At 43.5% G+C, this 21,631-nt stretch overlaps 1 protein-coding gene across 1 annotated transcript in view; it reads right to left on the bottom strand.

Moving 5' to 3' along the window:
- Positions 1-1,124: 1,124 nt before the first annotated feature.
- Positions 1,125-21,631, bottom strand: part of CLSPN (claspin) — a gene marked incomplete at its 5' end in the record, with an annotated part of 39,539 nt that continues 19,032 nt past the window's right edge. Inside the window, 13 exons of the mRNA XM_083370104.1 lie at positions 1,125-1,861; positions 3,997-4,158; positions 5,236-5,318; positions 7,272-7,374; positions 9,897-10,027; positions 11,294-11,415; positions 11,532-11,696; positions 12,163-12,287; positions 13,865-13,952; positions 15,465-15,573; positions 18,021-18,235; positions 18,912-19,066; positions 20,550-20,755. Coding sequence (XP_083226230.1) covers positions 1,751-1,861; positions 3,997-4,158; positions 5,236-5,318; positions 7,272-7,374; positions 9,897-10,027; positions 11,294-11,415; positions 11,532-11,696; positions 12,163-12,287; positions 13,865-13,952; positions 15,465-15,573; positions 18,021-18,235; positions 18,912-19,066; positions 20,550-20,755 — 1,775 coding nt within the window. The 3' untranslated portion in view covers positions 1,125-1,750. The remainder of the gene's footprint in view (positions 1,862-3,996; positions 4,159-5,235; positions 5,319-7,271; positions 7,375-9,896; positions 10,028-11,293; positions 11,416-11,531; positions 11,697-12,162; positions 12,288-13,864; positions 13,953-15,464; positions 15,574-18,020; positions 18,236-18,911; positions 19,067-20,549; positions 20,756-21,631) is intronic.

Below are 21,631 nucleotides of genomic sequence, written 5' to 3'. Positions count from 1 at the left end.
TTCATTTCCTCTCATGCCCCCACAAGAGAGGCAGATGTCTTTCTCGTAGGAACACACTTAAAATATATATTTTCCCCCCAACGATTTGAGGGGCCCAGAAAGTGTGGCAGTGAGGTCATAACACCAGTGGAAATGGCAGAACTTCTTTTTGGGGGATTTTTGAGGATGGGGTGGAGTGTTTTAGACCAGTGTTTCTTAACCTTGAAAACTATAAGATATGTGGACTTCAACTCTCAGAATTCCCCAGCCAGCCATGCTGGCTGGGGAATTCTGGGAGTTGAAGTGCACATATCTTAAAAGTTGCTAAGGTTGAGAAACACTGTTTTAGACTATCAAAAATTTAATGTACTATTTTAACTTAACGAACAGTAGGGGGAAAATCACACAAAGGATTTTGGTGTGTAACCTTGGAGGATTTGCGGGTAAAAATAAGAGGGCTCAGGCAAATGCATGTTCCCCAACCCCCCTTACCAAAATTGCAAGTGCCTGCTTTTATCCTTCGGTATGCTGATGCCATAAAGAAATGAATTGCAGCCACAAATGGAGGGTAACACCCACCTTTCTCTTAATGGGAAACAATGAATGCACCAAGGTTGGGGCATTATCCAAACTCACATTGCAGCTACCTTGTTGAAAGAAACAGATGTGGGTCTGATCAATGGATAGTTTGCTGAGGAACAAAGTTGGAGATAAACAATACTATATCTTCAGATGATAGTTCCAAATGCATATACAGAAAAAGAATTCCATTTTCTACACATATCAAACTGCATGTATCAGCTTCCTTTGAAGTCTTTATTTCTGGCATCATTTCTTCTGCTTCTTCCCACAATTAACAAATCTGCTTATTATGAAAGCCTGACTGCAGGGCCTTATGTGGATGTTTGTGTGTGTACAAATATGATTCATTTATTTAGTGCTTACAGAACAATTTGCAATCTGGGATCACGGCCAAGAGACTCTGGAGGAATTGACCTTAGACGAATTAACACAGAGTTAAGTGACGAACCAGGCACAGTCCTGCTGAAGGAATGTCTTGGGAGGAACACCTGGAAAAAGTAGCCAGAGGTTTGCTGTATAATCCCATTTATCCTCCAGATTTCAAATGGAACATGGTTGTAAACATTTCACCCAGACTTTCTTTTCTCTCTCCATTTTTATATGCTTTAAAATGTGCATATTACATAAAGAGAATTATAATTTTAAAGAAGTGGATGCTGCCCTCCTTCTGTTTTGTTCTTGACTCAAATTCAAGTTCCTTGTTTATTTATAAAAGATTAAAATGCCAGCGGGAGATGGAAGCACAGGGAACAACAACAAATATATATACTTTCCAAAATACCGAGCGGGGAAAAAAGTTATATATACATATATACACACAGCCTCCACGCTGATTTTAAAGCCCAGATAGGGAGATCGCAATGCTTCAAAGTTGGCCCCAAAATAAAACACTGTCTTAAGAACGTGACTTAGGTCGAGTAAAGTCCCAAAGAAAAAAAAAAGAAATAATTAAAAAAATGAAGGCTCAATTAGTGCTGGAGTCAGTACTGTAACGAGAGAGAACAAACAAAATTATTTTTTCCTGTTTCCCAACTTATACCTGAGGTTTGGGGAGGAATAATAATGTGCCATATGTTCTACAATGTAGATATTGCCCATCCAGCATACTGTAGATTTGTGCGTTGTCTTTACAGCTCTGCAAAATCCAAAATGTGGCTGGATGAGACCATGCAAACTGGCTTTTTTTTTTTTACCTCTCCAAATACTGGAATATACTTCGGGTTTCTTGAACTGACGTGCTGTCAAGTCGCAGTCGTTTAGGAGAAGGCAGAGAAACAGGAGGCAGAGTTCTTCTTTTGACCTAGAAAAATGGCAAGAAGTAGTTAGTTCCAAAGATTTCTAGATCCCCAGAATCTCATTCATTCAATGAATCACTCAGTCATTGGCTACCACAAAAGAACCACCGTGTTCTTACGTAGTTAACAGAAGGATCTTTACCTATCTTGACTCTGAGCTTTTTATTTGCCTCTAGTCAGCTGACCAACTGCTCTCTCCAGCTCTGAATAACACTACCCAAGCCTAGTCCAAAACATTAGAGAATTTCTAGAAGCCTGACAAATTAGCTATCAATTCATACATAGATACAAACAATATCTATTTACTATATAAGCGAGACAATCAACAATCCAAAAAGGGAACAAAAAAACCAAAACACCTCCCCACCAGCAATCAGCACCTGGATGAGCATAGATCAGGGGTCTTCAAACTTGGCCCTTTTATGACTTGTGGACTTCAACTCCCAGAATTCCTCAGCCAGCTTTGCTGGCTGAGGAATTCTGGGAGTTGAAGTCCACAAGTCATAAAAGGGCCAAGTTTGAAGACCCCTGGCATAGATGAACTTCAAGATTTACATCAGAACAACCATCAAGTAACCCAGGGGTCTCCAACCCCCAGTCCGTGGACCAGTACCAGGCTGTGGCATGCCAGCAACCGGTCTGCACAAACGAGCAAAGCCCCATCTGAGAGATGCAGGCAGCACACAATACCACACACCCTCCGGTCCGCGGGAAAACCTCTTTCCACGGAACTGGTCCCCGGTGCCCAAAAGGTTGGGGACCTCTGAAGTAAACAATATTCCAATCAAGGAATTGCCAAACAAGCCAACAGGAACACCAACCCAATCAAAGAACCTCTAAGACCACCGCCACCAATTCTGTCAGAGCAAGCCACTAGAGCAGGGCTTTTCAACCTTTTCACCCATTGTACCACTTTTAGGATATGGCAACATCCGAGGACCACCAGTCGCCTAGCAAGGTGTCAAAAACTTGATGACCAAAAGGAAAAAAAAAAGTGATGAAGTACAGGTAGTCTCGACTTACAACAGTTCACCTAGTGACTGTTTGAAGTTACAATGTCACTGAAAAAAGTGCCCCCCCATGCCACAGCTGAGCAAGACACCTGCCTGCTCGCCTGGCGGCGCTCTTCCTCCTGTCCGAGGTTTTCATTGTTGTGAGCATTTCTGTTGAGGATTGGCAGCAGGGGTGGGGTGGGGGGGGTGTTTGGTTTTTATTCCCCCCATCTGCTGGGTGGTTGCAGCAAGTTTTGGTCACTTCACATGACCCCAGGACACTGTGACCGTCATAAATATGAATCAGTTGCCAAGCATCTGGATGTAAATCACAAGACCCTGGAGATGCTGCAACATTCCAGCTGATCGGCACTTCTTCTGGGCTCAGAAGCGCCAGGATCAACGCAGAGCTCCAGCTGGATCCTGGCGCTTCCGCTGAGCCCTGACAGCCCTGCAGCTCCCGCCATCTCTCGCTCAGGCTTGTGCGATGCTACCACCAGTTCAGCTCATTCCCCTCTCCCGCTACCACTTTTCTAGGATGGTCGCGTACCACCTGCCAGGTGCCAATGTACCACAGGTGGTACCCGTACCACTGGTTGAAAAGCCCTGCACTAGAATACAAACTGAGAGAAAACCCCAGTCCTTAGTAGCACTGATTATGTTACCTAGTTTGGGTAATAAAACTTCTGCAAGAAAGCCACCCAGCTCAGATAGCATCAAGAACCCCTCACTATTCAAGCCTTACAACACTGAAATAACTTTTCACTGGCTGGCTGGAGAATTCTGGAAGTTGAAGTCCACACGGGCTAAAATTGCTGAGGTTGAGAAACACTGGCCTAGAGGGAGAGAAGTGAGGAAAATGGATGGATGGATGGATTTCACAAAGCAGGGTTAGGCAACCTTGGCTCTTTTATGACTCGTGGACTTCAGCTCCCAGAATTCCTGAGCCAGCATGGCTCAGCTTGGAAACCTCTCCCCTTTCCCCTCAGCATGGCTGGCTCAGGAATTCTGGGAGTTGAGGTCCACGAGTCATAAAAGAGCCAAGGTTGCCTACCCCTGTCCTAGAGGGATGGATGGACAGATATAGAATAAATAAGAACAAAACACACGTTCAGTAACAGATTCCCTCAAATCAATCAGATTTCTACCTGGGGTTTGGCTTTCTCCATCGCGTCCTCGCTCTTAACTGGGGACAGGGTCTGGAAGACAAAGTTTCGCGAATTCCTGGGGGCATTCGGGTTGAGATCAGACATGGCTGCCAATTTCTGCAAGACGGCTCGCGGCTGATTCAACAAGGATCCATTCTTCAGCTGTCAGGTGAAAGAAAAAAGTTATCTAGGACTTGTATTCAAGTAACACGACTGCACATCGCTTCAGCCTTCAGGAGCGTAGACAGCCCTCTTTCTCCCGTCTCACAAGCACAGTAAATAAGGAAGAGCAGCACTTCAATTAATTTCTCCCTTTCTTAATTTACACAACCCATAATGGAAACATGTCAGGAACACATAGGTTGTGCAGGAGTGAAAGAGGGAGCAAGTCCATTCATTCATTTAGCTTGGTTTATCTACCCCAGGGATCTCCACAATTGGCAACTTAAACACTTCTGGACTTCAACTCCCAGAATTCCTCAGCCAGCCAGAATTCTGGGAGTTGAAGTTCACAAGTCCTCAAATTGTCAGGTTTGAAGACCCTTGGTCTACCCTTAGGTAAAATAAAGGTAAAGGTTCCCCCGCACATGGGTGCTAGTCGTTTCCAACTCTAGGGGCCGGTGCTCATCTCCGTTTCAAAGCCGAAGAGCCAGCGCTTGTCCGAGGACGTCTCCGTGGTCATGACTAGACGCCAAAGGCGCACGGAACGCTGTTACCTTCCCACCGTAGTGGTCCCTATTTTTCTACTTGCATTTTTACGTAGTTTCGAACTGCTAGGTTGGCAGAAGCTGGGACGCGTAACAGGTGCTCACTCTGCTACGCGGCACTCGGGATTCGACCCGCCAAACTGCCAACCTTCTGATTGACAAGCTCAGTGTCCTAACCCACTGAGCCACTGCGTCCCTTTGGTCTACCCTACTAGCGGCAATTCTCCAAGGAGTACCTCCTGGCTGAGAGATTATGTGACTGGACAAAACAGGGTTGAACCTGGGATATTTTTCACAGGGAAGTGCAAGGCTCAGCCCCAAACAGACAAGCTTCCCCATACAATCAAGGCCATCTGTGACAGCCCAACCCCTGGCTTCCCCATACAATCAAGGCCATCTGTGACAGCCCAACCCCTGGAGGCAACCTGGTACCTATCAACAGAGGAAGAAAGCCCGCCTCTATTCTAAAGAAAGCTTGCTACTGGCGATATAAATTTAAACCAGGAACCGTCCATCCTCAGATGACACTAACCTGTGGTTTGCTGCCAGGCTGGAAACTTTCAAATGGATTTCTGGGTAGTGATTTAATTTCCTGCACAGTTACGGCAGAGGGTGCTAGGAGAGCAAAGGAAAGAAAAGGGAGAGAGAGAAAGGAAAGCTTTTCAGAAGACAAACCAACAACAGGAAAAGTTGCATTGTCTGCTTCTTTGGCCATTCAGACAGTGTAGAAGCAGAGAGATTTCGGGTGTGGGGAAGCTGCTTCCCATGTTGGCACTCACAGGTCAGTCAAGGACAACCTGGATTCGGAAACCATCCTTGACCATTTCAGACGTGCTTTGTGGACAGTATTCCATTTTTGATGGGTTTTGCCAAAACTCAGCATTTACTTACAGTTTTCAGTAAAACTGGGGCGTAGTGAACCACTGATTTTCTTTAAAACCACTGTATGTCACTTTTATTTTATTTTTATTTATTTTAATTCCATTTATATCCCGCCCTTCTCCGAAGACTCAGGGCGGCTTACAAGCTTAGCAGTAGCCTTCATTCTATGTATATGCCTGCTTGTTAGGGCTTTCACACACACCCCAAGCGGCATTATTACAAAGTCAGCTTAGTTGCCACCAACAATCTGAGTCCTCATTTTACCTACCTCGGAAGGATGGAAGGCTGAGTCAACCTTGAGCCTGGTGGGATGCGAACCTGCACTAATTGCAGGCAGCTGGTGTTACTTAAGCAGGCATTAGCCCACTGCTCCACCAAGGCTCTAAACCTCTGAATATTTTAAATGATTTAATGACTTTTGGTGGCTGTTCTTAACATTGGGGGATGGAAGCAAGGGATACAGAGAAAAGGATAATGATCTAAAATTAGTATGGATGAATCACATTTATTTGGCTGGAACACACAAAATAACTTTTGAAATTATTTTAAAACCTACAAGAAAACCAACATTTCTTGTCCATCTCTCTCCCTCCCCCACCTCATGTGTGTGACTCAGCCTTACTAAGTTTAGATAGTTGGCCAAGAGACAGAGGAAAAGTTCAGAGTTGTTTATTCATTTTTTAAAAAAACTACGGCACGCTTGTTAAAGTTTCTTTAATTTTTATCTGTTTCCTGGATTTCCAAGATCATCTCTTCCCCTCAATTTTTGAGCAGCCCAATGTAAAGTTCCTGTCTGTATAATTTATATTAATTTATCTATTAATAATCACCCATTTCCAAGAGATTAGGAGACAATCTCAAAATATTTTTCCGTGACAAGTGTTGATTCTGTGGAATTTCCTGACTCCAAGAATCTACTCAGCTCCTATCTTCTTATGTTTCAAGGGCACATATTGGTCTCCCCTTCAATTTTTATTTTTTTTATTAGTTATTTTATTACCACCGCCACCACCACCCTTGTGTTTCAATTATTATCTTTTGTTTTGTGGTTGATGTTATAATCTGCTAGGTGTCTCTCAATCATGGCAGGTTAAAAAAAAGTCAAATCAATCGATAAAATGGCAACTGGAATATAGCAATGATATTTTGCAAGTGCACAACTGAAATTCGGCGATAAGGAAGATCCAGTGGCTATAAAGAGATGGATTAAGCACGTGGATTGCCCTGCCTATTTTAAAATCACAGAATATAGTCCTTCCCTGTTAAGGTGTAACTCTGTCATTCACAAGAGCCTTGGTGGAGCAGTGGGCTAATGCCTCCTTAAGTAACCCCAGCTGCCTGCAATCAGTGCAGGTTCGAGTCCCACCAGGCTCAAGGTTGACTCAGCCTTCCATCCTTCCGAGGTAGGTAAAATGAGGACCCAGATTGTTGGGGGCAATAAGCTGACTTTGTAATAATGCTGCTTCGGGGGGGGGGGGGGGGGGGCGAAAGCCCTAATAAGCAGGCATATACATAGAATGAAGGCTATTGCTAAGCACGTTGATTTGTGCTTAGAGTGTAAGCCGCCCTGAGTCTTCGGAGAAGGGCGGGATATAAATAAATAAATAAATAAATAAATAAATAAATAAATAAATAAATAAATAAATAAATAAATAAATAAATAAATAAATGTGAAAAGAAGGATACCTTTCTTTTGTAGCAACTTGTTTGTGACCTTTTTGGCCAGTCTCATGAACTGGCTATCCTCATCCACATCCTCTTCCTCTTCCTCCTCCTCTCCTTTCGTAGACTATGAATAAGCAGAACTTTTATTAGGCGACATAGCAAGAAGTAAAGAAAGAGACAGAAAAAAAATACTACGTTGAACAAAATGACTGTCTACTAGTCGGCACCAGGGTCTGTGGGAACAAAGCCATTTTTTGGCTACCCATGAGAGAATGGCAAAACATCCCACTCTCAGACAAAACACTGTCCATCATGTTTGAATCTTATTTATGCTCTGCAGTTGTAGATTTAAACACACAGGTAGTCCTCAGCTTACAGCAGCTCATTTAGTGGCTATTCAAAGTTACAACGGCACTGAAAAAAGTGACTTATGACCATTTCTCACACTTACGACCATTGTGGTATCCCCACGGTCATGTCCTCAACATTCAGACACTTAACAACGTACTGATGACAACTGCAGTGTCCCCAGATCGTGTGATCGCATTTGCGACCTCCTGCTGAGCAAAGTCAGTGGGGAAGACAGATTCCCTTAGCAACCTTAACAACTGCAGTGATTCACTTAACAACTGTGGCAGGAAAGGTTGTAAAATGGGGCAAAGCTGACTTAACAAATGTCTCGGAAATTTTGGGCTCAGTTGGGGTGGTAAGTCGAGGACTGCCTGTATTCACTTGTAAGACTTAAACAGCCACCCGTTTTATGTTTAATAACCTTGGGTGGCTCATTAGAACAATAACAGTGCCAAAGGAACAATAAACCCAGCATCAAACAACTCTTGACACCCTCAAAATATTCCCTCATATATTAATATTCATATTTATTGGGATCCAGTCGAGTCCCAGTGCTAGAATATATATCTCTTATATGTGTCTTGAAAACATATACATCGCGTCTAGTCATGCCGGCCACATGACCACAGAGACGTCCTCGGACAAGCGCTGGCTCTTCGGCTTTGAAATGGAGATGAGCACCGGCCCCTAGAGTTGGAAACGACTAGCACGCATGTGTGGGGGAACCTTTACCTTTACCTTACACCTAAAACAGCCAGGTTGCCATTATTATTGTTTGGACAAATTATGTGAAGACTTAGTTCTATGAAGAACTCTCATTCTAGGAAAGGAGAATGTACCGTATGAGGACCAGTGATAAGTCACTGTTTTCAGGGCTACTGTATCTTTGAATGGTCGCTAAAGGAATAGTTGTAAGTTTAGGACTACTTGTAGAAGATCTAAAGACCAAGGTGAAGAGAGAGCATCCTGGACAAGGTATATCTATGTGGTTGTTATATGACTTGATGGCATATAATGAAAGAATCAAACAAATATTATTATTGAAATGCAGTACCTGAATACCCTTTGAATTGTATATTATCACACACACACCCTTTTTTTTGCTTTAAAAGCTATTGCTATGCAGTTGATAGATCAACTAGGCCAGTTTATTAAAGCCTTTGTGAATTCCTACAGAGATCTTACTCTACAGTGGCTGATGGAATCGTATACCTCATCAAACGTATATTTTACTAGAATATCTAGGAAATATATTAAGAAGAAGGATCTGATCATCTCACGTGGGGGCACTCTGCAGGAGAACCTTCAAACTGGCGACCATCCAGGCTAACTGGGTCTATTTTCTTAGTTCAAATCTATGTTAGTTTTCTCTCCAGACCATAAAGGAAGCTTGGCATACTACTATATCCACCAATTTACTTCCACAACAACCACCCTTGTATGGTAACTTCTCTCAGTGCCCAAATCGTTCAAAGTAACTGTAAAGTTATTATTCTATTATTTTATTCTATTCTATCATCTGCTAAGCTTTCGTGGCTGACTTCAGCTTGGATCTTCCCAGTTCCCAGGTCCAGCCTGAGTCTCAAAGGCTGCATTTCCTCCCCTCTCTCAAGAACTGCATTCCTGCAGGAATAGTCAGCAAAGAGTGGGTCCCAAAAAATTTTTAAAACAAAAATTTAGTGCCATCATTTATTTTCTCTGTTGTTGACCTCCCACTCTTGTTTCTCTCATGTGATAGACTGCTGGGGAAGAAACAGGTCCGTCTGTCCCCCCCCCCCCCCCACTATCTAAATACTTGCTAAGAGCTTTTGGAATCAGGCTAAGAATCACATGAAATGATGCCAAGGACTATTTTGGGTTTCTAAGCCTCTGGCCTAATCTGGGGACTACAAGTAGTCCTCAGCCTATGACTACAATTGAGCCCAAAATTTATGTTTATTTATTTATTTATTTATTAATGGGATTTATATCCCGCCCTATTGTTAATTGAGTTTTGCCCCATTTTATGACCATTCCTGCCACCAGTTGTTAAATCAGTCAGAAGGTCGTTAAAGTGAATCTGACTTTGCTTGTCAGAAGGTTTCAAAAACTGATCCCATGACCTTGGGACTGTCCCAATAAATACATGCCAGTTGCCAAGCATCCAAATTTTGATGACGTAACCGTGGGGATGCGGCGAGAGTCTTAAGTGTGAAAAACGCTTTTTTTTTCAGTGCCGTTAACTTCGAAGAGTCACTAAATAAGCGGCTGTAAGTTGAGGACTGCCTCAGCATGAATTGTTACCATGTGCCTTACCTGTTCTCGAAACCATTGTTCCCGTTCAAAGCGCTCCTTCCTCCACTTGGCCTCTGTCTCTTCCAGGTGATTCTCATTCTCATCCCCGCTGTCAGCATCCCTGCGAAAAGCGTCTCCCTCGGGAAGGTCATCTGAGCAGAGACAGGAAAAAGGAAAATAAGGTCTTGCTCCCTAAGTCTCAATGTTCGTTTTAGGAGGAAGAAAGGGTAATTTGAGAAAAAGCATCTGGACTCAAGAGGTCCACGACCAGGGCAAAGTGATAATGGATGTAGGGTGAAAAAAGGAATACACACACAGACACACATATATAAAGAATACACAGACACAGACACACACATACACACACACACACACACACACACACACACACACACACACACACAAAGAATACACACATACACACGTCAGGGCAGATAGGAGCTGTTAAAATGAAAATCCTTTCAAAATTTAACATTTAACTTCCTTTAGAATTTCCAGACAAAACGTGAACATTATGGCAGAAGATTGAAAGCTGACCTGACTAAGGTCTGGGCATACGGAGAATATATTAAGAGTCTGACAATTTTTTAAATTATACACTTGTTCAACTTAAGAACTTTCAAAGGATAGCTGCATTAACAATGTCTTTTCCGAAACTATGTTTCAGATTTTGAAAAAAAAAAAAAGGAATTAAGGAATATAAGGAATATACTAAGGAATGCTACTATTCCTTAGGACAGTGTGAGAATCCAAATCAGCCATCGTAAGTTGCAGTACAGGTAGACCTCGACTTATGATCACGATGAGCCCCAAATTTCCATCGATAAGTGAGACAATTGTTAAGTGAGTTTTGCCCCAGTTTATGACCTTTCTTGCCACAACCGTTAAGTGAATCACGGCAATTGTTAAGTTAGCATGGTGAAGTGAATCTGGCTTCCCCATTGATTTTCCTTGTCAGAAAGTCACAAAAGGTGATCATGTGACCCTGGGGCACTGCAACCTTCATAAATGCAGGCCAGTTGCCAAGTGTCCGAATTTTGATCACGTGACCGTGAGGATACCGCAACAGTCATAAGTGTGAAAAACGGTCGTAAGCGACTTATTTCAGTGCTGCTGTAATTTCGAACGGTCACTAAACGAAACGTCAAGGACTCCTTTCCCTTGCTCAGAAGACCTAATCAATGTGACATTAAGCTGGGCTTCTCCAAAACAGCCTTCCAGATGTGTTCAGGTCACTATTTCTAGAATTCTGGAAGCTGCAGTCCCAACACATCTGGATGGCTCTAGACTCCACGTTAAGGCTACAATTCCGTGGCCTTCTAGAGCCTTTGGGATTTCTGCAAAACCGGTGAATACGACATGGGCATATTGGGAAGCTTCTCAAAACTTGATGAACGCCAGCACACTGCTCATCATACCTATGTTCTTCCATCGGAACTTCCTCATCCTCCCAGGACCATCGTTGTGAAGGTCCCCATCGAGAAGGTATCTCTCCTGATACAAGCGCAACTGCCGTTTATCGTCATCAAGCATCATCTTCCTGGAGAGAAAGCAGGCCAGGAAAGGGAACTTGACCTAGTTTCTATTCAGAATATCTCCACAAAAACTGAAGCCCAACCATAGATAAAGTGCACTGAGAGAGGGCCAGATACTTACCTATGGATTTTGTTTACTTGATCATGAAGTTCTCTGTCTGCTGGAAGAACCTCATCAAGAACGTCTTCTTCATACTCGTTGAGTTCCTCACCATCATATTCATCTTCACTTCCCCCTTCACTGCCTGACAGCTCAGCCTCATCTTCCATGAAATCTTGTAAATTGCTAAAGGGGTGAGGGGAGAAGAATGCAAGTTGAGTTCAAAAGGAATTAAAAGCAATATTACTACTGGGGTGAATGAATGTAAGCAGCAAGCTGGCAAGGATTTCCAGTAGAGAATATTTTCTTTCAGTTCTGCTATTAGAAAATACTTACAAGCAACGCAAAGAGTTGCGCTGAGATTCGTAGGTGGAGAACTCATTTCTAATTCGGTAAAATATAGGAAGACAAACGGAAAGTTGGAAGCGAAGTCCAAGCTGAGATATAGTCGGGTTGCCACAATAAAGCTTTATTTGAAATATCAGTTCTGCATTCCTTCTGCATAAAGTTTAATAGGTTTCTCAGACAAGCTGTTTTTAAAAGGTTCCTTAACCTATTTTTTTCCATTTAGTTTTATGCAGTTTCATTCTGCTTTAAAGAAGGATTGAAGATTAAATCGACTTTGCCAGTAAGGTTAGAAGGTGTTACTTACAATTTATTCTTCCTTCCTTCCCTTCGTTTCAGTACTTCTTCTTCATCATCATCAAATTCTAACTCATCACCCCCTTCTTCCTCCTGATCATTCTCCTCCTCCTCTTCCTCCTCGCTCTTTTCATCCTATGAATCAGAAAAAATATCAACTTCATGAATTCTTGAAGCGTGGTACCATATTTTTTTAATATTCTCCACTATCTCTGTTTGTTCTTTTCTTTAAGACAATTCTTTTTCCTTTGAGTTCCTCAGAGTTCCTCTAAGTTAATTTAATCATACTCCTCCTAATGGAAAACTATGATTATATTAACTGGAAGCAAAGGAAAAAAGATGTAATTTCATCACAGGTTTTGTTAGGAGGAAAAAAAAGAGAGCAAGTGCCTGGGATTTAGCGTTACTCAGAAACACGGGAGTTATGTGTTGAAAGCTCAGATACCAAACAGGTAGCAGAATGTGGTAGTGGGTAGGGAAGCTTCCAATTTGCTCTTTTCCAGTACAACCAAAGGAATGATATAGTAGTAGTAGTAGTAGTAGTAGTAGTAATAGGCGCCTTGGGTGCAATCCCAAAACAACTGGAGCACCACTTGAACACCATTGGCATTGACAAATTCGCCATTAGTCAATTGCAAAAGGCTGCCTTACTAGGAATTGCTTGCATCCTGCGACAATATCTGTAATACCATCAAACATCCACATCTGCCTATCCCAGCTCCTTGGTAAGGACTCAATAGGTAGACAAAAATGCCAAATCATCTGAACATCTGGCTGACTGTGCGATGAATAATAATAATAATAATAATAATAATAATAATAATAATAATAATAATAATAGTTGGAAGGGACCCTTGGAGGTCATCTAGTCCCGGCCCCTGCTCAGGCAGGAAACCCTGTACCATTTCAGACAAATGGTTGTCCAATCTCTTCTTAAAAACTTCCAGTGTTGGAGCATTCACCGCTTCTGGAGGCAGGTTGTTCCACTGGTTAATTGTTCTGTCAGGAAGTTTACAGGAAGTCCTCGATTTACGATCACCATTAAATTTAATATTTCTGTGGCTTAGCAAGGCAGTTGTTAAGTGAGTTTTGCCCCATTTTACAACCTTTTTGCTACGGTTAAGCGAATCACTGCAACTGTGAAGCAAATCATGTGGTTGTTAAGGGAAACCAGCTTCCCCCATTGACTTTGCTTGTCGGAAACCAGGCCAGCCGGGAAGGTTACAAATGGGGATCGCATGACCCTGGGATAGTGCAACTGTCGTAAATACACCCCAGTTGCCAAGTGTCCAAATTCTGATCATGTGACCATGGGCGGGGGGGGGGGAAATGCTGCAATGGTTTTAAGTGTGAAAAACGGTCACAAGTCACCTTTTTTTTCAGTGCCATTGTACCTTTGAATGGTCGCTAAATGAATGATTGTAGGTCAAGGACTATCTCTATGCAAAATAAGAGAGAATAATGAGCATTGACTTAATATGAATTATCTTGTATTTACTGGGCATTAAAGTTGCTTAGTGCAGAATTTTACTTTGAGGATCCTGCCATTACCTTCTATTTTGCCTGAAAATGGGTGAAAACAGGAGCATTTAAACTGACCGGCTGAACAGAATATTGCAATTGTTGCTGAATTAGGACTGGAAACCAGGTTTGACTGGCATGCATGCTTTATGCTCCGTTTGGACATTGCTCCAATTGTGCACAGTACTTACTTCTTCCTCACTGTCAAAAGGGTGATCGTCGGTTAAAAGCTGGAACTCCCCAAATTCCTCTTCTTCCTCTTCCTCTTCTACCTCCCTGCTTGAAAAATAGATTTTTTAAAAAAGAAAACGCAGCAGGAATGTACCTAATTGGATATGGCAGTTTAATTGCCGAATGCTTTGATTTAAGTAACCACAACAGAACATGTAGAAACAAAATTGGATGCGCTGATTTTTACTTAACATGCCCTTTAAGTTGGTATGCCACTCAATAGGAGCTCAAGGAGATATAATCTTTCATCTAAAGCATAAAAAGAGAGGGAGAAGTCCAGAATGTGGTTGCTACTACTGAGAAGCCCAGGTCTAATTCGGTAGCAGCCATCATGACAGACTCTCATAAGGCTGGCAGAAAATGGACAGATTCAGCAGGCAGTTCATTCTGGCCTAAAATTGTTTAGGTGTTTGTTGGTAAAACTAGCTTCTTGAAGTAGCTTTGAAACGCATAGTGTTGATTTGTTGTTGTTGTTAGTTGCAAAGTCGTGTCCGACCCATCGCGACGCCACGGACAACGTTCCTCCAGGCCTTCCTGTCCTCCACCATCTTCTGGAGTCCCTTTAAGCTCACACCAACTGCTTCAGTGATTCCATCCAGCCACCTCATTCTCTGTTGTCCCCTTCTTCTCTTGCCCTCAACCTTTCCCAGCATTAGGCTCTTCTCCAGCGAGTCCTTCCTTCTCATTAGGTGGCCAAAGGATTTGAGTTTCAATTTCAGGATCTGGCCTTCTAAAGAGCAGTCAATACTGTTGATTAAAGATCCCTAATAGTTTATACCAGGGGTAAGCAACCTTGGCTCTTTTATGACTCGTGGACTTCAACTCCCAGAATTCCTGAGCCAGCATGGCTCAGCTTGGAAACTCTCCCTTTCCCCTCAGCATGTCTGGCTCAGGAATTCTGGGAGTTGAAGTCCACGAGTCATAAAAGAGCCAAGGTTGCCTACCCCTGGTCTATACAATGCATTCCCCTGACATACATTTCCCATACATAGTTCTCAAATAAAGGTAAAGATGCTTTATACCAATACAAGCAAAAATCACAGGCGACTGAGCCAAGATCTGCCTCCCTTGAGAAGAACTGAACTGGGCAAAGGAGCTACACAATCTTGCCTACTACTCAGGGCAGAATGAGAGAGCGCATGCATACTCTGGGAGTTACAAACAAAATAAAACGACCTGTTCCAAGGCCAACATCCAGAGGTTGGCATGACAGTGATGCACAATCCTTTCATTGCTGTAAACCAGTTAAAGCTAATTTTCTTAATCTTCCTTCTGGTAAAAAAAAGATGAGCATTAAGAAGGGGGGGGGGAAATGCTACCCCTTGATCGTGATCTGGCCCAAGAGGAATCCAATCCTGCTAAAAAAGCTGTGATCTTCAGAGGTAAGAAAATTTCACCTGATTGGACAGATTTTTCTTCCCAATCCAAACCTGAAGCACCCGATACGCGCGTGCCTCACTAACCCGCCTCCAGTTACTTGAACTGCAGAAGCAGCTTTCATCATCCCCCTCCCGAGGACAGTTTGCAAAGCTAAATATTTTGCACGTCTCCAAGCCTTACCTCTCAGTTGGAAAGGAGCTAGAAAAGAGAGAGAGGGGTTCTGCTCCTGCTTCCTCCATCCTCCTCTTTTTCAGTTTAGCAGTGGCTGAGGACGCTTGAAGGGGAGAGTCTGAGAAATCAGAAACGAGAGGTCTAACTGCAGATCAGAACCTAGACAAACTACGCCAAATTTTGCTTCTTCACGCCATTTTAAATAGGATGGGGACAATGTTGTGCTACCCCAGAGGCAGGCAAGGCCTAACCCGAGTCACTGTTCCTGACCTCCGATTTCTCCTCTGACTATTGTATCAAACATTAGCAGCATAGTTGAATGTAAGAGACCCGCCGAAGATTCCTAAAAAAAGTAAATTTCCAACTCTAGGAGACAGTGCTCTTAGCCAAGGGACCCAGTCTTCTCCAAAGACTCTACCGTGGTCATGTGGCCAGTATGACTTATAAGCCAAGGTGCATGGAAGGCTGTTACCTTCCCATCAAAGTGGTACCTATTTACCTACTCGCATTTGCATGCTTGCTAGGTGGGCAGGATTTAAATAAATTTCTAAAAAAAAAAGCTAAATAGTTAAATAAGAAAAAAAACAAAACCCGTAACCCACTTTTCAGAAGAGGTAAACCCTAACCCTCCATACATAATGTGACCCTACCCCCTTCACATTATGGTCCAATCTTCTGAAGATCTTGCCCCTCCTCAAATCCCAAGGGCCTTGGCCACCAAAAAATTGCCCCCTACTCTAAAAGAAACAGCTTTCACACCGAATACAGCAGAGCGTTTTGAACTCAGCTTTGCGGAATCCCAGACTTCTGCAAAAATTGGATGTGGCTCCAATTGAGACTAAACTGGAAGGGTGGGGAGAAGTTGGTTCAAACACAACCAGGGGTTCCAACAGCAGTATTCCGAAAGCACAAAAGAAAAGGCGGGGCTTGGGAGCTGGCATTCAGAAGCCCCACCCCCCTTCCAAGGACATTTGTGCTCATGACGACTCGCTACCTGTGTCTGAACGTCAAGTTGCAAGGTTCTCAGGTTAATGAATTTATTCAACTAACCGCTTTTGTGGGTGGGAAAACAAATGGAAAATCCTTGGCATAGGAAAAGCAAAGAGATTAAACACTCTCAGTTCAGTCGGCTGGAAAAAAACGATGCCGACCGGTAGCCTTAAGTGCTTCCATTATTAAGGATTCCACTTCTAAAATGGCTGATGCCCTGGAACCAGCAAAGCTTCTTGAGTACTGCGTTACCCATTTGGCACCCGAGGGAAGAGCCAGTCTGACCCAAGGACCAAATATAATTTTCACACAGGGATTAGAAATGTAGAAGTCCCGTTCATCCCTTCCCTTCCCTTGCAGGTGTCCCTCCCCTGGCCTGCATTTGGGTTGACAAAAGGAGGGTGCAGGATTTAGCACCTAGCCTGGTGAAGATGAATGGAACAACTTCTTGGTTTGGAGAGGATTCTCGGAGGTTTTCTAATCCAATCCTCTGCTCAAGCAGAAGACCCTATATCAGTGATGACGGACCTTTTGGAGACCGAGTGCCCAAACTGCAACCCAAAACCCACTTATCATCGGGTGCCGGGTGGGAGTGGCCCATTGGGTGGGCGTGGCTGCAGTGTAATGGCAGACTGGGTGGGACTAAAAAGTTCAATCAATCAATTCCAACTTTGTGAGATCTTTTTTTTCCCCACGAGAAGTTAAAATTGATTGATTGAACCCTTTTTTTTTTGCACACAGCGGCAGAGGCCTAAAGCGAACAGGTTTTATAAAACCCAGCTGAAGGCCTAGGACTGGGGCGATGGGGCGCGTGCCCACAGAGAGGGCTGTGCCACCTGTGACACGTGTGCCATAGGTTCGACACCACGGCCCTATATAATTCTGGACAAATGACTGGCTAGACTGTTTTTTGAAAACCTCCAGTGATGGAGCACCCACAACTTCCCGAAGGCAAGCCGATCCGCTGATTAATTTTTCCGTTGGGAAATTTCTCCTTAGTTCTAGATTGGAGCTCTCTTCCACTCGTTACCTGCCCTGCTCTTAGCTGCTTTGGAGAATAGATTGACCCCTTTTACTCTGGAAGCCGGTGGTGTCAAACTCGCCACATCACGTGACATGTTGCGACTTTTTCCTCCTTACTGGAGCTGGGGCGGGCACGGCTTCTGCGAGATGCATCTGGCCTGTGGGGCCGGCAGTTTAACACCCCTGCTGTAAGCTATGTTACCCTTAAGTCTTTTTCTTTATTAGAACAAACATACTTAGTTCCTTCAATCGTTCATTGTATGGTTTAGCCTCCAGACCCCTTACCATTTTTGTTGCTCACTTTCTAGGGCAGGGGTCTCTTCAAACTTGGCCCTTTTATGATTGGTGGACTTCAACTCCCAGAATTCCTCAGCCAGCATGCCTGGCTGGGGGATTCTGGGAGTTGAAGTCCACCAGTCATAAAAGGGCCAAATTTGAAGACTCCTGTTCTAGGCTCTCAACACCTGTTTTATATTGTAGCAATCAGAATTGGATGCTTCTTAATTACAGCAATCATCCCTCTTGTGTTTTGTAGAGGAGACACCAACTTACCCTGAGATGGAAACTTTCCAGAGCACAGATTGAGCAATTCCTCCATGTCTGACTTCCTGCCACTGCCTGGGTTAGGAGAATGTTGGTTCTGCCCAGAATACAGATCAAACAATTCACCCATGTTGGCATCCATCGCATTCTCATCCATGCTGGCCAAAGGTAGACGGCTCTTGCAGGACTGATACTTGTTCCGGTGATGGCCAACGTTCAAAAACCTGAAAGACAAGACTGGCTTTTATAAAGACTGTTTCCCTTGAGGCTAATTCAGATAGTTTTTCCAATACAATTTGTATGAGCCACGGTTTATTAAATAGAGCACAACTGCTGGCTATACTCAAGATAAATTAGCAAACCATCAACAAATGAACACTCTAGTTTTTGAACTTGGAAATCCATATAGAAAGGTGTTTCCCAACCACAGCCATTTTAAGATGTGTGGACGTCAACTCCTAGAATTCCACAACCACCAATATTCCACAACTAGCAGTATTCTGGGAGCTGAAGTCCACACATCTTTAAACGGCCACAGCTGGGAAACACTGATATAGAATAATGTGACTCAGCGTAAGTTTCAGGGTTTTTTTAAGTAAGCCCTTTTAAGGCAGGCCAGGGGAGGAAAGTCTGCAAGGATTTCAGGAACGCGACGTCTTAATATTAAACAGAACATTAAACAGAATCTTTTAAAGTCTGCCAAATTATCCCTCTGCCTTTTCTTATACTGAACAGAATCAACAGAGGATTATTTTGAGTTTATTTCTCTTTCTCAAGAATTTTCTTTTAATGGTTCCTGCATAGCTTCATCATTCGCATTGGTCCATGTCAGGAAGCTGGTTTCTCTGTATAATCTTGCATATATTTTTAACCTATGCTTTGTGTTGTTCTGCTACATACCCATCTGCATCAAGCAACTGACTCTGCGTGTCATCTTCTAGGGAGAACTGAAACCTCCCCGCAGTTGGAACTGGGCTTTTCTCCTCAGGTGTAACATTGTAGAGATCCTGGGAATCTTCAATGGGCAACGATGGCTCGGATGTTTTTCCTGAACTCTGTGCAGATCCCAAACAAAATAGAAATTCATGAGTACAGGCCAGATCAGAAAGTAAACAGGTAAGGTGAGAGGCAGAGATCAAGAGAAGAATGGCAGAGGAAAACTGCAATTACAGGTGGTCCTCAACTTATGATCACAACCGGGACAAGAATTTCCACAGCAGCTAAGAAGGCGGTTGTTAAGTAAGCCATGCCCAATTTTACAATCTTTCTTGCTATAGCTGCTAAGTGAATCACACAGTCGTTAAATGAACCTGGCTTCCCCCACTGCCCCTACTTGTTGGAAGCTGGCTAGGAAAGTCACAAACAGCGATCACGTGACTCAAGACGCTGCAACCGTCGTGAATACATGCCAGTTGCCAAGCGCCTGAATTTTCATCACGTGACCCTCAACCGGTTGCAAGTTACTCCTTTCAGTGCCGTTTGTAATTTTGAGCAGGCATGAAATCAATGGTTGTAAGTTCAAGACTACCTGTATGTAATTAACAAAAAAAAAGATCCATAGAATAGCAACATCTTCCCAGGTCAAAAGAATCACAGAGAACCTGTTCACAAAAATGTAGGTCTTCTTATCAAGGAAATTGCTGTGTTCAGCCCTGGACTTTTTAAATAATTTCTTAAGAGGAATGATCTCAGCTACCCTGAAAACATGGCTCTCTCAGGGCAGGGCTCAAAACGGTAAATGATGCCCAGCACTGCAGCCCAGATATCTAAATCCATTCCGTTGGGTTTGTTTATTTATTTTTGCCTGCTGACAATTGGATGATCTATGTTGTGAGGATAAGAGGACAGCAACACCACTGATCATTGACACTTTTGCTGGTATTAAAGGAAGGGGTGTCAAACTGCCAGCCCGTGGGCCGGATGCATCATTGCCAGCAATGGGAAAAAAAGTCATGATACTGTCACGACACGTCGCATGACGTTGCGGGTTTGACACCCCTGTATTAGAGGAAGGGGCAGGGAGGTGGGGGGTTCAAACCGCATCTAAAAGATGCACAACTTATTTTAGAAACTTTTTAAAAAAAAGGTAAAGGTTCCCCCACACATGTGTGCTGGTCGTTTCTGACTCTAGGGGCCGGTGCTCATCTCTGTTTCAAAGCCGAAGAGCCAGCGCTTGTCCGAGGACGTCTCCGTGGTCATGTGGCCGGCATGACTAGACGCCAAAGGCACACGGAACGCTGTTACCTTCCCACCGTAGTGGTCCCTATTTTTCTACTTGCATTTTTACGTGCTTTCGAACTGCTAGGTTGGCAGAAGCTGGGACGAGTAACAGGCACTCACTCTACTACGCGGCACTCGGGATTCGACCCACCAAACTGACGACCATCTGATCGACAAGCTCAGCATCCTAACCCACTGAGCACCATTTAAAATTCGCAAGGCTGCCTTGATCCTTTCGCACTGTGTGTCTTTCTACTCTTGTTAATTCCTTTAGCCCCTAACTTTAATTCTGTAAAGACTAACGCAACCATGGCTTGCCTTAGAAGCTGAGCTGATGAAGCTTGTCTTGAAGAAGCCCGGAGAAGGAGAGCGAGCCGTTCCAATGGCAGAGAAAAAGTTGCCTCCACGTCCCATTTGCTTGTTACATGGCTGATAAGAGGGAATCATGGAGCCGATGAGCTCAAAGCTGCTGTTGTGGCTGTTCTCCTTTGCCAAGGTTGGCAACAAAAACGAATCTTCATCATCTAAGAGAAAGAAAGGGGCGAGGATAGAAAATACGATCAGTTTTAGAGAAATAACAGAAGTAAAGAGTTGCACTCTGCACTTTGGGGTATACTCTTTAAAGTCATTCATAAAGGAATAACCCAATCAGTGGCACCTACAGGGATTCAAAGGAAGTCTAATGAAAGAAGCACGGGTAGTCCTCAAGTTACAACCATTTGTTTAGTGACTGTCCAAAGTTACACCACCACTGAAAAAAGTGACATCTGACACTTACGACCCTCGCAGCTTGGTCATGTGAGCAAAATCTGTGCACTTGCCAACTGACATGTATTTCAGACAATAATGATCATGATGATAATGATAATGTTGGAAGGGACCTTGGAGGTCATCTAGTCCAACCCCCTGCTCAGGCAAGAAACCCTATATCATTTCAGACAAATGGCTGTCCAGTCTCTTCTTAAAAACTTCCAGTGTTGGAGCATTCACCACTTCTGGAGGCAGGTGGTTCCACTGGTTAATTGTACTAACTGTCAGGAAGTTTCTCCTTAGTTCTAGGTTGCTTCCCTCCTTGGTTAGTTTCCATCCATTGCTTCTTGTCCTGCTTTCAGGTGCTTTGGAGAATAGCTTGACTCCCTCTTCTTTGTGGCAACCCTTGAGATATTGGAAGGCTGCTATCGTGTCACCCCTCACCCTTCTCTTCATTAAACTAGACATACCCAATGTCCCAATGTCATGTGATCACCACTGTGGCCTTCCCAGCTGGCTTCCAACAAGCAAAGTCAATGGGGGAAGCCTGATTCGCTTAACAATTGGATCAAAAATGTATAACATGGGACAAAGCTCACTTAACCACTGCCTTACTTAGCAAGGGGAATTTGAGGCTCAGCTGTGGTTGT

The sequence above is a fragment of the Vipera ursinii genome (assembly GCF_947247035.1).
Source record: "Vipera ursinii genome assembly, chromosome: 9".
Taxonomy (NCBI): Eukaryota; Metazoa; Chordata; class Lepidosauria; order Squamata; family Viperidae; genus Vipera; species Vipera ursinii.
Note: the sequence above shows the minus strand (reverse complement) of the source record. Positions and strands in the feature narration are given on the sequence as shown.